Source organism: Pundamilia nyererei, unplaced genomic scaffold (assembly GCF_000239375.1).
Source record: "Pundamilia nyererei isolate P.nyererei 1_Seehausen unplaced genomic scaffold, PunNye1.0 scaffold00019, whole genome shotgun sequence".
Lineage (NCBI taxonomy): Eukaryota > Metazoa > Chordata > Actinopteri > Cichliformes > Cichlidae > Pundamilia > Pundamilia nyererei.
Window position 1 is genome coordinate 3,755,777 of NW_005187420.1, and position 15,598 is coordinate 3,771,374.

Genomic DNA, 15,598 nt, shown 5'->3' on the forward strand with positions numbered 1-15,598 from the left:
AGTTTGCAATATTTGCCTTTATTTATCTGAAAAAGTCTCATGTTCCTTAAGTACATCTACCCTGTTGAACTTATTATGGGAAATAATATTTAAATAAAAACAAGCTGCTGATTATTTCACATTTTACTTGTGAGCAACGGCACATTTAAATCTTACAAATATAGTTATTTGGCTTATATCATGATAGATATCATTATCGCCTGAAATGAAAAAAACATATCGTGATATGAAAAAATCTCATATCGCCCAGCTCTAAAAGGAAGCTGACACTTTCCAGACTTTATCAAAGGTGTGAGCATCACAGCAGAGGCCTTTGTGTCAAAGTAGCTGAAGATAAAACACAGAAAAACATGAAGGAGATTTTCCTGGCCTGGATTTTATAAAAGTATTCTGCAGTACATCAAAAACAAAAGAAAACCATTAATCAACTTATGAACATTACCTCTGAAGTTTTATCAGAGACACGGCTGAGCACTTTGCATTTTGCATAATTTTAAAAAGTTTAAATTTGTTCAGAAGCCTGTTGACCTGCAGAAAATTAGGTTTTCTTTTCGGAAGTAAGTAATAGGAAACAAACAGCCCCGACCGTGTCCGTGCCGTCGGGTGAGAAAGGCGACATCTCACTGATCCCGATCCGTCGGCGGCTCCGTGCTTTGTGTTTACGTCTTTGTGCAGAAGCCGTGTACCTGCTCTCATTTACTGTCTTAGCTGTTTGGTGGTTGTTGAAATTGAGATTCTGGCATTTCGGGCAAAATAAATTTATATTAAAAAATCGATTCAGGATTTTAATGAATCGATATCACGTTATCCAAGACAGAATCGATTATAATCAATAAATCGATTATCAAAACCCTAATGGTGAGGTCGAGTCACATCCACATGGATGCAGGACCCAAGGTTTCTCAGCAGAACCTCCCCCAAACCATCACACTGTGACACACCCCCGGCCTGCAGAGTTGAGACGATGTGGTGTTGATACTGCTGTGATATCAGCCTTAAGGACAAAATGTTCACTCCCTCCCTGATATAGCTCGCCTACTAACAGGTGCAGCGATGAAGCGATGACGGTGTTATTCTCGTCAGCGGTCAGAATACCACACCTGTCCATGGCATCACTCTGCAAACTCTGTGGGGCGTACGCTTTGTGTGTCCTCCATGAAGTTTCTTACTTGCTAAAATAAATAAATAAATAAAAGTAAATATTGAATTATGTCAGTTTTCATGCTCTGTATGCTTCTGACTCTTTGGACGTCATTGTGACTTTGCCAGCTGCAGGAAATGTGGAAACTGGAAGCGGATGTGTTGTTATGGGGCATATGGAATGAACTCGCACTTTCACCCTGAACACAAACGCCTCTTTAGAGCAATCGCAGAGACCCTGTAAGCCGAGGATTATCGAGGTGACAAAGTGTGACGGGGAGACAAACACAGTGACAGACGACACGATGCACTGCAGCTCCCTGGGATCGACTCGTTTTCTGGTCTCCGTGTATACGTGCGGTGTATTATTAATCTACATAAACTACATGCAGCAGAGCAGGGACTGGCCTCATTCCGTCACTGACAAACTTCCCGCTTCAGAGCCGCTCGCTGCTCCACACTCCCTCCATCACCGTTAGTACCCGGCGTGCCCGGTGGCCTCTCGGCACGCCGGGTCTCGCAGCAGCTGCCATTAGAGCACGCATCCATCATCTGCCTCCCATGACTTCCCGTCTACCTGCGTGACTGAGTGTGTCTGGCCTCATTATTATTTTCAGTTTAATGATGTACCTGAAGCAGTCTGAGTGAATGCTGTCTCTTTGGAAACTGCCTGTTACATCCTGGCAGGTGAAGTTTGTGGCCAAACAACTTTAAAGTGGAGGAGAGGAGAACTTTTCAGCCCGGAGGAAGCAGGCTCATTTCTTTTCCTACCTGGATTCTGGCCAAACAGCTTCCCAGCAGGAACATTTCACAACACCGAGGCTATGTCCATACTAATATTGATAAATCTAAACAGTGTTTTTCAGTACCTGCTGTCTCAGCCTTCCACATACACACTGGAGACAGAGATTTATAAAGTTTGCTGCTATCAGTAAGCTAAAAATACACGACATATAGGAGTCCATATATACGCTTTTCCATATCCTTGAACATGTTCGCTCCTCGCACAGACCATGTTGTCTAGTGTTCACGTTGATGTTGTTAGGCTGGATCATTTGGGATTTGAGTGTTTCGAGCCGTGCCCTGAATATGTTTTAGTGCTTATGAAAGAGGAATTTTAGTGCAGAGAAGATGAAAGAGGAAGCAGCACAAAGACTCCTCCACAGTAACAGCCGTGGAAGCAGGAAAACTCCTAAAGCAGAAAATTATTGTGGGAGAAAAATCTAGGCTGAAGATGAAGAATAAAATGGAATAATTACTCCCACTCCTGTCGCCTCTAAAAGACTCCATCTAGACTTAACGCAGCTTACTATTTTTTTTCTTGTATTTTTGATCTTTTTTCTGTCTGTCGTTCTCCTGCTGCACTGCCGTCTTCTCCCTATGATCGTGATCATTACACCGCGCTAAACAACGGCGTACGTACGGAAGTAGCTGTAGAGTAGGACCCTAACACAGACACCACGTGTCTACATACACACAAGACATTTTTAACCGAACAACAGAAGTAAAGGCAGGAAAAGAAAGTCCACAGGGTGCATTATTATGATTGCTTATTGAGAGAAAGTTCAGTTCTAGTTTTATTATTAGTTTGTCTTAGTTGAGTTTAGTCTGCTTTATGTCTGTTCCTGTTTGTCATGTGTCGTGTCCTTGTGTCCGCGTCTCTCTCCTCGTGTTCATTCCATGTCTCCTGTCTGTCATGTATGTCCACTCATCTCTCCATGTTTCCTGTTTTATTTTGAAAGTCTTGGTTCCATGTTCAGTGTGTTTAGTTTCGCTGTTTCCCTCGTCACCCTTCTGTGTATTTAGGTCCTCTGTCTCCCTCTGTTCAGTGTCGCGTCGTCTGTTTGTCTCGTGTCCTGTTACGTCAAGTCTCAGGATAGTTTTCATGCTGTTGTTCAGAGTCACGTTCCACGTCACAGTGCTCACGTTTAGGTTTTAGTTTAGTTTCTTGCCTCACCTTTGGTTATACTTCGCTTTCTCTCCCGTGTCTGCTTTTGGGTCCACACCTCAAACACATCGGCCATCCCGGCCATGACAGAAACGGCATTAAATACAGCTCCCTTTGTCTTTCCTTTCCTTTTCCACTTTCATCAAAAATAGCACCTGCCGTTTAAAGTGTGCACTGAGCTGTGATTGGTTGATAGACACCAGGTGCCTCTGCTGGATGACTGAGGCATAAAAGAGACATCCAGGATTAAAGCAGCACAGGTCAGAGGACAGATGGATGGTAGGATGCGTTCAATGGCATCTGGATTTACTGAGTCAGCTCACGTCTTGGCTCATAATTCTGGCATTCCTGGTCCTCCATACAGGCAGAAAATACTCTTTGATGTTTTGCCTTTAGTGAGTTAAGATTGTGTTTTGTACAGAAATGTCAGCCCTGCACACATCACACACGTAAGAGGGTGAAAGGAAAAATGTGGAGAGCAGTGATTACACATGATGAGGGTATAAAATTGTGTCTTTACGAGAAAATCTCTGAAAATAGACAAAGAAGTTTTCAGAGATGCTGTTTTCAGCTGAATTCAACAATCGAGGAAATTACACATCATTGGCACGTGTCACATCCTTCCAACAGCTCTGTTTTCTGCTGTGAGATGACCTTTTTCAGTTCACAAACCAAATCTTAGAAGCTCCTTCAGCTTTAGGAAGCCCGCGTGGTTTAACTTAGCGTCTGACAGATTCATCATAACTCACAGTAAAACTATGAAATGGGGAACTGGTGTTCTGGAGTGTGCAGCTGAGAAAGGAAGGCATCAGGCTGTCAGTGACTGAGCTGGGGTGTAATTCTGAGGATTAGAGGCGTCTAATCTGCAGTGTGTGCCACAAAATGTCAGATTAGTGCACCTAAGGAACGTCAGGGTTGTGCGAATATTTCATCCTCACTTCAGGTGACAAACTGTTATCAGGGAATTCAAATATCTGTTGGCACGTAATTTCATTCATTCAGACCGACGCTGCACTGCGGGCGTGAGCGGGTTCTCGCGTGTGAGGATTACCGTTGATTTGATTAGTCCTAATCAGAAATGAGTGGTGCTTCTCTGCTGACGCAGAATCTCAACCATTAGTGGCTGCAGGCCATCAGCACCACGGCGTCTCAGAAAACCTGCAGTTTTAGAGTCACTTCACGTCCAGCTGCATGGAGCTGCATGCACTCTCTGGACGTACACGCTGAGTAAAGCTGCATCACAGAAACCTCCTCCATCAATGACACATCTGAGGGTCTGGAACCAGCTGGTAGCAGAAGAAACCAACTCAGGTCAGCTGGTCACTGACCATTTGGTTGGTTGCTCATTTAATACAGTCTTAAAAACAGGAACGAAACAGTTGGACCTGATGTGCTTAAACGGCACAGACATGCAAATCCACCTGTCTGAGAGTGGAAAACTCGTTCATGCATTTATTACTTCCAGGCTGCACGACTGTAATTCATTATTATCAGGAAGTCCTAAAAACTCCCTGAAAAGCCTTCAGCTGATCCAAAATGCTGCAGCGAGAGTCCTGAGAGGGACTAGAAGGAGAGCAGATTTCTCCTGTATTGGCTTCCTGTTAAATCCAGGATTCAAAATCCTGCTCCTCACATACAAGGTCTTAAATAATCAGGCCCCATCTTATCTTAATGACCTTGTAGTACCATATCACCCTATTAGAGCACTTCGCTCTTGCAGGCCTACTTGTTGTTCCTAGAGTATTTAAAAGTAGAATGGGAGGCAGAGCCTTCAGTTTTCAGGCCCCTCTTCTGTGGAACCAGCTTCCAGTTTGGATTCAGGAGACAGACACTATCTCTACTTTTAAGATTAGGCTTCAAACTTTCCTTTTTGCTAAAGCATATAGTTAGGGCTGGACCAGGTGACCCTGAATCCTCCCTTAGTTATGCTGCAATAGACATAGGCTGCCGGGGGATTCCCATGATGCACTCACCTCTCTAACTCCCGGTTTATATGTAATTAGTTTTGTCTCTCTATCCCATCTCTGAACAGGAAAGTTAAAGAGTTATTTATCTGCTGTTCTACGTCTTTTGTTGATGTTTTCAAACCTTCCTGGAAAATGAAAAGTTTTCCTGATGCTTTAACGTGTGTTTAATGTTGTAAAAGACTCAATTTTAATCCCGACGTCATCTCTGCCTAAACTCATTCTCACAGTGAGAATCGGGCCAACAGCAGATCGCCAGGGTCACACGTCACTCCTCATTAAGACGTTCTCAGTCTTTAAAATCAAAATGTGCCATTTTAAGAAAATATAAAAGGCTCTGTTTAAATGATGGGAACACACACACACACACACACACACACACACTGTGTCACATCAGAAGGAACTTGCGTTGAAGTTTATGAGCGGTTCTGGCACAGCGGCCGGAAACAACAGCCTCAGATCTAAACACTGAAACCTTCTGTTGATATTAAACTACCGCATATAAACACTGAACATTTTTATTTCGTGTCCTAATTGCTCCGTTACCCTGCAGCCACTTCACAGTGTTTATGTATCTTTGCGTTTGCTGAATGGAGGCGAGCGGAGCAGAGAGGGAGGAGGACAGCTTCTCCTCGGAGTAAATACAGGCTGAACTATCGGACGACAGCTGCGGATGGAGAAAGCCTCTTACGACTTGTGTATAAAGACACCATTAAAGGATAATGTGTAATTTCAAGTGTCGGTCTGCGAATGCGTCGGCCTTTTCCATCCACGGAGCAGCGCGGTCGCAGGTGCAGTGTGATGCAGGCAGCTGGATGTGTATAAGCGGGGCGAGTTATTGGATTTGATGAGAACGGTGTAGCTCGTTACACTGACTGTTGCTGCAGCAGCTGAGAGGAAATAACCCTTTTCCCTCTGTTGTTCGCTCCTCCTGTCACAATTTTCCACTTTTTTCTTTACTCGTTGTCAGAGCTCCTCTCGCTTTTTCTTTCAGTGTTGTTCTCTTGTTTTTGACTCGACACATTTAGTTTGAGTCAAAAATGTGAAGTTGGGAGAAGTCGCTCGTCTCATTAGGGAAACCTGCTCTTTAAGGATTTTGTCAGCAGTTCGGTGGAGCTTACATGCTTTGATAAACCCTCTGGAGCTCTGCATAAACCACAGCGAATCATCTGCCTCCACCTCCTCCTGTCCCAGCTTCCTCCTCTGTCTCACCGACCCTCTGCATGTCCTCCTTCACTACATCCACGAACCTCCTCTGAGGTCTTCCTCTCCTCCTCCTGCCTGGCAGCTTCATCTTCATCTTCCTTTGTCCGATACCTCCATCCTCCCGCCTCTGCACATGTGCAAACCCTCTGATCAGACTCACCAGAGAAGCTCTCAACACCTTCAGCTCGACCTCCACCGTCTCCAAACCATCACAGCAGCTCTCACTACCATCTTTTAAATCTTCCCTTTCAGGCCTGCTGCTCTTTTTCTGTCACAGATCACTCTTGACACTCGTCTCCACCCGCTTCACCCTGCCTGCGCTCTCTGTGGATGGTTGTTAAACACATCCACCTTCACTACCGCTGCTCTTTGCACATTCACCTTCCCACCTGTCTCCCTCTCATTCAGACACGTGTATTCTGTCTTGCTGCTCCTCTTCTCTCCAGAGCATACCTCCACCTCTCCAGGCTCTCCTCCACCTGTCTGCCTACTCTCACTACAGATCACAGCGCCATCTGCAAACACCATAGTCCGCCTGCTCCTCCTGCTTGACTTCATCTGTCAGCCTTTCCATCACCGCTGCAAACAAGACGGGGGTCAGAGCAGCTCCCTGATGCGATCCCACCACCACCTTCATCCCATCAGTCGCTCCTACTGCACACCTCCTCGTACATGTCCTGCACCACCTTCACATCCTTCTCTAGCACTCCTGACTTCCTCTCACAGATCCACAAAGACCTGGCCAACATCTGCCCTCTCAGAGCAATCACAAGGAAATCTCTTTCTCATCGTGAAGCTGTCCTGCTGCTCACTGATCATCACCGCTCTTCTTCAACTACTCTCTGAAGCTAGCTTCATCCCACTGTAGTTCCTACAGATCTGCACTTTTGATCTTCTCCCTTCCTCAGGATTCCTCTCACTCTCCAAGATGATGTTGAACAATCTCCTGCCCTGTCTCAGAGACATCTGTAACCCAAATAAAACAAGGGTACCACTTTAAGGTCTGATAAATATGAGTAGAGATGGACAGCCTGTCAAACCAATCGAAATGCACAGGTCCCAGTATGCTTTGACCAATGGGAAAGCAACCTGCCGCTGTGTGCCCCTCCCACCTGCTCTGTGTTCGCCGCTACGCGTGTGTAGTCGCGTGCTGAGCTGCGCTGCAAAGTTTTGATCCCTGAGAGACTGAAGTTTTTGAGTTAGAAAAAGTATTAGATAAAAGTTTGCAACCAACTGTGCTGCACATAAGTTCGCTGGTTATCAGCTGCCTTTCATGTTAAAAGTAGCCACAGTGAGTAAACAGACGAATGCTGCAGTTTTCTGGCGCCTTTAGAAAGCTAGCTAAACTGTTAGCCTTCATTAGCTCTAGTTGTTATCAGCTGCCTGGAAGTTCATCTCACTCTGCTTCCAGAAGTGAGGTAACACTTGAAGCGCAACTTTATGTTTATTTTCCTTCACGTCGTAGTACTGTCATTAAAGAAAAAAACATGCCCTGTTACGCTGTTTAGAGTCCCGCGTGGTTCGACCGAGAGACACCGTACCATTGTCTTCGGCCTGATGCACTGAGATCGCTGAGTACATGTATGTCTTAGTTTAAGGCTACGTCCACACGTACACGGGTATTTTTGAAAACAGAGATTTTTCCGTTTTTGTTTTGAAAAATAATCCCGTCCACACGTAAACGCAGAAATGAAGGAAAACGCTGCTATGAACATGCCAAAGCAGCAGGTGGCGCTATATTCCTAACCGTGCAGAAATGTTGGCCAATCAGAAGTCTAGAAGCCTCGGTGGGAAATAGTAAACAAAGCTGGGGCATAGAAGCAGAACCGAGTCGTATGTGTGGAGGGACAGTAACTGTGTATATGTAAGCATTTAAACACTGCAGAGAGTAGAATTAACAGTAACAGTATTGTAGAAATTCATTTCACCGAAACAATAACGTGGCGCACAGTGTGACGTCAAAAAATGCGCACACCTTTGACGCTGTGTTTTTGGGTTTTTTTGATACAGCTTGTGTCTGACCCATACTCCGGAACAGTAGGAGGCGGTAATGCTCCTTTACGTTGGTTGCCAACCGCTGTTAAACACAAAGAAGAAGAAGAAGAAGACGCTGCATTTTCTGCGTTTTCTCCGTTTTCCTCGTCCACACGTAAACGTAAAAACTGAGTTTTCACAAATCTCCACCCTGGCAGGAGTTTTTAAAAATCTCCGTTTTCAGTGACCGAGAACGCCGTTTACGTGTGGACGAAAGGTGCAAACGCATAGAAAAATCTGCGTTTTCATAAATACCCGGGTACGTGTGGACGTAGCCTAAATCTGTTTTGCACTTTATTGTTCAGTAACTGAATTTATCTGAATTGTTTGGTTAATAACTGTCACATATGCACTAACTTTACTTAGCTTGGTTGTAAGTGTTAATGTTTTCATAATGTATTTAGAAAAGTGTTTGTATTACAATTTTTAACATAAGATAATATATTGCAGTTTATGTAACAGAGATGTTTTATTTTATCAAATTTGAGTAGTTTAATTGCAAATTGATGTAGAGTATGATGTCAACAAAATCCTAAGCTGTGCATTATAGCTAGAACAGCATAATTAATATTTGAATTGCTCTTCTGACCCCGTCTGTTGGCAGGTCAGGGGTGGATTCGATGGCGAGCCTTCCCACCTGGACTTAGAGAGACTGAGACTCGCGTCTTTTCCACTTGATGATGTGCTGCACCTTGAGGTGTGGTAGGACTGTATCACTCACACTCTCTCACACAGCTGGTTATACATGAGACCACTGCCTGACATTCTCTCACCCCTATTTTCTTTCACACCTGGGAATTTTTTGGACATTTTATATTTGGGACTTTGAATAATGAGCTGTTGTGTAGAACATTCTCCACATGTGACAGGAGTGTGAGATTTGTGTAATATGTTTCTATCAAAGTTAAGGAGTCAGGTGACTAGGGTGCACCCAGCATTGAAAACCAAAAGTAACACTTGGCCAAGTCGTTGTCTTAGTAGTTTATGTGTTTTACTTTTCTTTCATCTTGTGTACGTGTCCTTTCTACAATTGTAAAGTGCCTTTAATGGTTTATTTCACTAACGTCGGCTGGTTCTTTTGAGTTACACTCTTGTCTCTGTGTCTCATTTAAACACACCCCTGTGCTCCTATAGTCGAACCTATTGACCCATTGATACATTCTTTTCAACAATTCCCCTTACCGTGTTACGCATCTACAGCCACATCCATGTCGTCCGAACCAACCACCTTGCTGACTGATATTCATACTCATGAATCATCATCGGGACAACAACAGCAGTGTTCACGGCAGGGAGAAACTGCCCATCTGCCAGAGATCATACGGATGAACCAGGAGGCTGTGTGATGCATGTTTTCAGTGGATAGATGAGACCAGACGGATGGCGTGCTCTTCGTGAAACCCGATTGTGTTGTAGTGCCACATTGGGATGTTTTTTAATGCATCTGTGCCACGACAGCTCGCTGTTACTGAGCGAATACTGAATCCTGGATTACAGCAGAAACCTCTAATGTCAGGACTTCAGTCAGTGAAGAGGAAACACACCACCATCCCCGAGCTAATGCTGCTCTGTAGGGAGAAGGACCCTGAACCAGCCACTGCAGACACTCACAGATATCTGATATGTATATTTTTAGGTCAAATAACCAAACTGTGAGTTCCTAAATTTCCCCTTTAAACGAAACATTTTCAACATTTCACAGTGAGCAGTGAGGAGATCCGGAGCTGGGCAGTGTGCAGACGCTGTGCTGTTAATGCGCTGTGTTCACAGCTTACAGTCCAGTGCTTCTAACATGTTTACTGCCACACTTCAGAGGCTGAGTTAAATTTAACTAATTAACTGTTGGCTGGAGAGTGAAATTGCCGTTTGGTGTTCAGCATGAGATGCAGCCAAAGTGACGATAACAAGAAAATGAAAGACAACAAGCCGTCCAAAGCTCGTGATAGATGCACGCCACCGCTGCCTGCCGCCATCCAAAGAGTCACTACACGCGTCTGTCAGGTGTGATACCTGCGACGCCGCTCCTGTCGAGCAGTTAGAGTCCGTATATAATCCACTCGGGGTGATTCTGGCGTCTCTGTGCTTTCATTATTTCATCGTGGCCCGCGAGGATCATCACAGTTTAACTGGGAAAAAACTGAACTAATGAGGCCAAAATGTAGAGGAGGCACGCCAAAAACACGACCTCGAGTGAACTCGAGTGTCAAACACAATTCTGGCTCTTGTTTATTGGAAGCAAAGCGGATCGGGCTGATGTTATTACAGAGCTACAAACTCCGCAGAGAGCCAGGAAGGGTGGACAGATGTGTCAATTAAATGTGGGACAGGGGAGTGCACTTTATTTCCCGGGGCTGACTCCAACTGGCAACCTCCCAGGCTGGAAAAAGAAGGCGGCGTGGAAAACACTGGGACCTGCAGTTCCTCTCACATCCACACGAGGCAGGCTCCAACGGTAAGCCCTCCCTCCTTACAGCAGGAACAAACGGCTCTGTGGTCTCCATAGTTCATGTCCTAGCAAACATTTCATTAACGCACCTGTTTGATTTTGGCACTCTTGACAGATGTGCAGGCACAGCTGTAGCTAATAGCTGTCTGCTAGACCTGTGCTGTAATTTCAATGCAACTGTCTGACCAATAACACGGCTGTCTCGGCTGAGACAAGCCAGGAAGTTAGAGCTCCAGTTTTTACGCCTATTTTGAGGATCACGTGCAGTGAAGTCGCAGTGGCTCCGTCTGTAAACTCATTTTGTAGCTTTTTGGTTTCCGTAGAGCCGATCGGGTGCGTTCAATGACCTCAGGGTGTGCTCACTCCGAGTTATGGATGTGGCATCATTAGGAGCTTCAACATCATGAGCACAAACCTGTGCGAGGGCTTCAACACGACGCAGCAAATGCTCGACACTTACCGTAACCTGAGAACATAAAAGCTGCACTTCCACGTTCACTTTTATTAAATATAAAAACTGCAAGAAAACGAGAGCAGAGAAAGGAGGGGGCGGTACGTGCCCGCGTTCAGTACCGTCTATTCATGCCAGCAGTGGCAGGAAGGATTTCTCATGGCGTCCTTTACCTGACACACTCCGCTGATGCACATGTCAAAGGCGTCCGCTCGGCACCGAGTCCCGTCCAGCACCTTCGGGGCCAGTTCCACAGTGAGGCTTCGGCCTTTAGCCTGGCAGCGCAGAGCGCAGGGGGCGGTGGGGTCGTACGGCGCTGGGACCCACTCGTACGTGACGCCCTGGTACTTGATATCATTGTGAGCCGAACACTGCTGGGCCCGGAAATCCCCCGACTCTGCAGGGCAGTCCTGAGGAGAGGAGACGAAAGTGTCACCACAATAACTCTTTATAAACTCATCTCGTTTTTTCACGTGACGACTGACAGAAATTCATATTTCGCCTCCTAATTCAGTTGGCTCTCATACTTTCTGTTTCTAAAGAAGGGAGGAGGCCCTGGGCAGACCCAGGACACGCTGGAGAGGTTACATCGCTGGGCTGGCCACGGTGAGCCCTGAAGGCCACACAGTTTTAGAGGTTTTCCTCAGTAGCAAACATTTTACTTTTGCATTTCCAACCTGTGGAGGAGCTTAAACATTTCAGCAGATGATCAAACAGCTGGAGGAAGCAGGTATTTTCTGGCACCAGCAGAAACTCACAGCAGGGAGTCTGTGACGGCAGAGCAGAGATCTCTGGTTTAACACAATTCAGACACTCCACAGAGCCGTGAAGCCTGAAAGCAGCTTCCCAGGGCTGGTTACCGCTCACTGTCAGCTCCACATCACTGAGTGATAGTCATCAGCCTCACTACTCCTTCTTTCACATGATATAAAAATATCAGTACTCGTTTTTTAGATGCACCACACTAACACTTTCCTGTGACACCCGTTTATTAGAGGGTGGTGCTGGGAGACCCTAAGCTGAATTTAGGGCTGTTGTTTCCTTTTAATGACTCAAATATCCACAGAACGTGGAAAACGAAGCTGCAGCTGGAAGTCCGTCTGTGTGACCGAGAGGAGGTGATGCTGCAGAGAAGCTGTTTCGGTGCTTCTTAGGACCGAACGCCGTCTCGGATCGAGACCAGACGTTTGCTCCTCTGGCAGCCAAAAATCCGTCCTCCTCCGTGTGACGGAGAACTGGACAAATCCGGTGTGACACATCGGCTCCACGCAGTCACACTCTGCCACTGCTCGTATCCTTCAGCCCGAGCTCCGGTTCACACAGACTTAGCCTCAACGTGTCAACAGACACGGGATAGAAATTATCCTGGGAATTTTTCTCACCGGATGCAATGGATCCAGACTAAAACACTTCAGTGGGGAACGAGAGAAATAAGGCCGGTTTTCCTCGGATTAAAAATGGCGAGGTTATTTCAGCAGGCCGGATCTGTGATGTTGCCATTAGCTTATAGATCATATGAGGTTTTCATGCATAAACAGGAAGTAGAGGAGGATACACACAATTTGTGTTTGGTCTGTTCAGATTATTCCTGGGCAGCTTTTTAGTCGTGCCATCTCTGGGTGTGCTGGTCAGGAGACTTCTGCTCTTTGTTTTTCTGGGTTTTCTTGTTCCTTCGTTTACAGCAGCTGATCACACCGAAGCCAGCCGGGATGACGACCGGAACGGCAACATCGACAGACAGGAAGAGGAGAACGGGCAGACGGTGCAGAGGAGGAACCGAGTGACGAGAAAGAAATGAAAATCTAAGCTGCATCTCCCATCTGTCATCGCAGCGCGAGGTCAACAGGATGCCGCGCTAAGTTAAGAAGACTTCTGTGAGTTTAACAGCTGAGTGAGAAGCAGAGCGAGCGCCCAAAAGTCTGAGCGTCTCTGTTCCCTCTTGATTGGAGGAGTCGGTGCCCCGAGTGAGGAAGATCCTCCTGATGAGGGACAGGAAGGTGTAGCGTGAACATGACAGGTGGATCAGTGCTGCACCACTGTGGTGGAGAAAGCTGAGCTGGAAGGTGAAGCCCCCGTCATGGACATGTAACGAGCGTCATCTCGAGGAGCTTTATTTCGTAAGGTTAAGACCCTCCAACTCCAGACGACCATCTGTGAGCCAACGCTTTGGCAACAGTGGGAAGAAAAACTGCCTTTGAGCAGCGAGGAACGTCCTGGCTCATGTGGAGGGCGGTTGGCACGATTCATTCCTCTGTTAAACTGACAGCTGCGTCTGGGCAGAGAAGCTCAGAGCTCTGTCTGGGTCCCACTGACGGACATAATCTCTCAAGCATCTCCAGGGCCTCCGCCAGCTGGACAAGCCTGAAACGCTACGAGGCAGATGTGGAACCACCTCAGCTGTTCGGTTCATGGAGGGGTCCCTCCTCCCTGCGTCTCTGAGGCTGAGCTCTCTCTGCATCGCCTGGACCACCTTAGACCCACTCAGACTCACCGTGTTACTGCAGGTTCTGTAGCGGATATTTTTTCCTTCACAGCTTCTGTAAAACAAGGTCAGAAAAAAACGATTTAGTGATTAAAACCAAAAGACATCAAAAGCTTTAAAAACAGCGAGTCGTGCACCGTTTCCCATCATCAGCCGGTGAGCTGCCAAATATTATTTTTATAATCAGATAAAAATGATGGTGATGGTTCCACTGGGGCGCAGAGATTATGGTGTAACGAGACAATAATCTCCTAATTACTGACTTACTCAGTTCATTACAGCACACAGAGCTCACAGTGAAGACGCTGCTGACTGTGGGGGGGCGGCAGACACAACCCCCCCACTGTCACTCACTGACCTCACCTGGACCCACAGCACCAGCGCTGTGGTAAAGAAGGCCCAGCAGCAGCTGCAGCCTCACTAACAGCTTCTTCCCCCGTTAACAAAGCGTTTCAGCTCCTCTGTTGTTCGTTTGAAGGCAGACGTGACCTCTGACCTCTGACGGTGTATCAGCTGTCTTGGTTGGAGCATCACTCAGACACAGACACCTGCTAATCAGTGCTCAGTGACATCCTATACAATCCCTAAATTTCCGTCTGCACCACAACTGGAGCTCAGCCTTCCTGTGCGGTCTGTTACTACAGACTTCATAACCTCCTGAGAACCAGCCTGTTCATTTATGTTCTCTGCAGTGGGCGTTTGTTTTTGCTCTATGTCTACTGACTTATTTGAGCTACCCTACTAAGTCCTGATGTGCTAAACAGAGGACTTCCTGGGCTTTCCACTGATACGTCGTGTGTTTGTGGGGCCTCTTTTAGCTCCAAAGGAAGGAAAATCACGAAAAAGTTCAACGGGAAGATTTGTTTTCCTCGGTTCTCAGGATGAGGCTGTTTTCTTATTCGTCTCCTACTTTCAGCTGCTCTCTTTAGCGGGTCACCTCATCTGCCTCCATCTGACCTACTCCCAAGCATTCTCTGTTACACCGACCGTTTACACCACCTTCACCTCATCCATGAAGCTTTGAACAGACTGTAAACGTGCTGATTTCTGCTTGTTGGACGAGCCTGCGGGAACTGAATCGGCCTGACGTGGACATCACAGGAACTATTTATGCTTCATCTGTGGAGGTAACGATGGGAATGATGAGTCTTGGTGATAATATTACACTGCAGTATTTTCAGTTGCAATGATCATAACGGTGCAGCAGACGTGGACAGAGCTTCGTGCTCTTCTTGTCTCCAGAAAGCTAAAAACATCATCCTGTCACCGGGTTCTCCTGCGCTCGAAGGCATTCAAACATAAACTCAATCAACTCGTCTAAAATGAAAAGAGGCTGAGAGTGACGAGGAGTTCGGTGTGAGCACTGAAACCTGTGAGGCCAGCAGCAGCAGTCAGTCTCCAAAGACTCAGAATCAAACCGGGGGTGATGTCACGGGGCTGTATCCATCCTTTAAATACAGTCTATAGCCAAACCTCACATCGACTGGTGTCCATGGCTGCATCGTTGGACTTCACAGCTTTTGTTTGACTCATCACTATTTCTGGTGCTGAATGTTCTTATCGACCAGTCAGAGAAACACGTGCACAGTTTTCTCATCTTTCCTGCACGTTTCCAGTTCATCATTCATCATCATCATCATCATCATTTTCACCCTGAACTTTGCTCCAGATCGGACCTCCAGGGGCCTGAGATCCACCATGAATATAATAGATTACCACACACACAGACACAGACACAGACACACACACACACACACACACAGACACACAGACACACAGACACACACACACACACACCTGTAAGGTAATAGCACACACCACCTGCAGCATACCTTACTCAGTCAGCAGCTATTTCAGCACTTCACTGAGCTCCAGCTGGCAGAGCCCACAAAGCCAAGAAAAGGTAAACACACACACACACACACAC

The 15,598-nt window shown here is 46.3% G+C and overlaps 1 protein-coding gene across 1 annotated transcript in view; it reads right to left on the reverse strand.

Annotated features, from left to right (window-relative positions):
• Positions 1-15,598, reverse strand: part of adamtsl3 (ADAMTS-like 3) — a 97,331-nt gene that overhangs the window by 72,301 nt on the left and 9,432 nt on the right. The window contains exons 5-6 of the mRNA XM_005726448.1: positions 13,681-13,726; positions 11,363-11,599 (exon numbers count right to left, since the gene is read on the reverse strand). Coding sequence (XP_005726505.1) covers positions 11,363-11,599; positions 13,681-13,726 — 283 coding nt within the window. The remainder of the gene's footprint in view (positions 1-11,362; positions 11,600-13,680; positions 13,727-15,598) is intronic.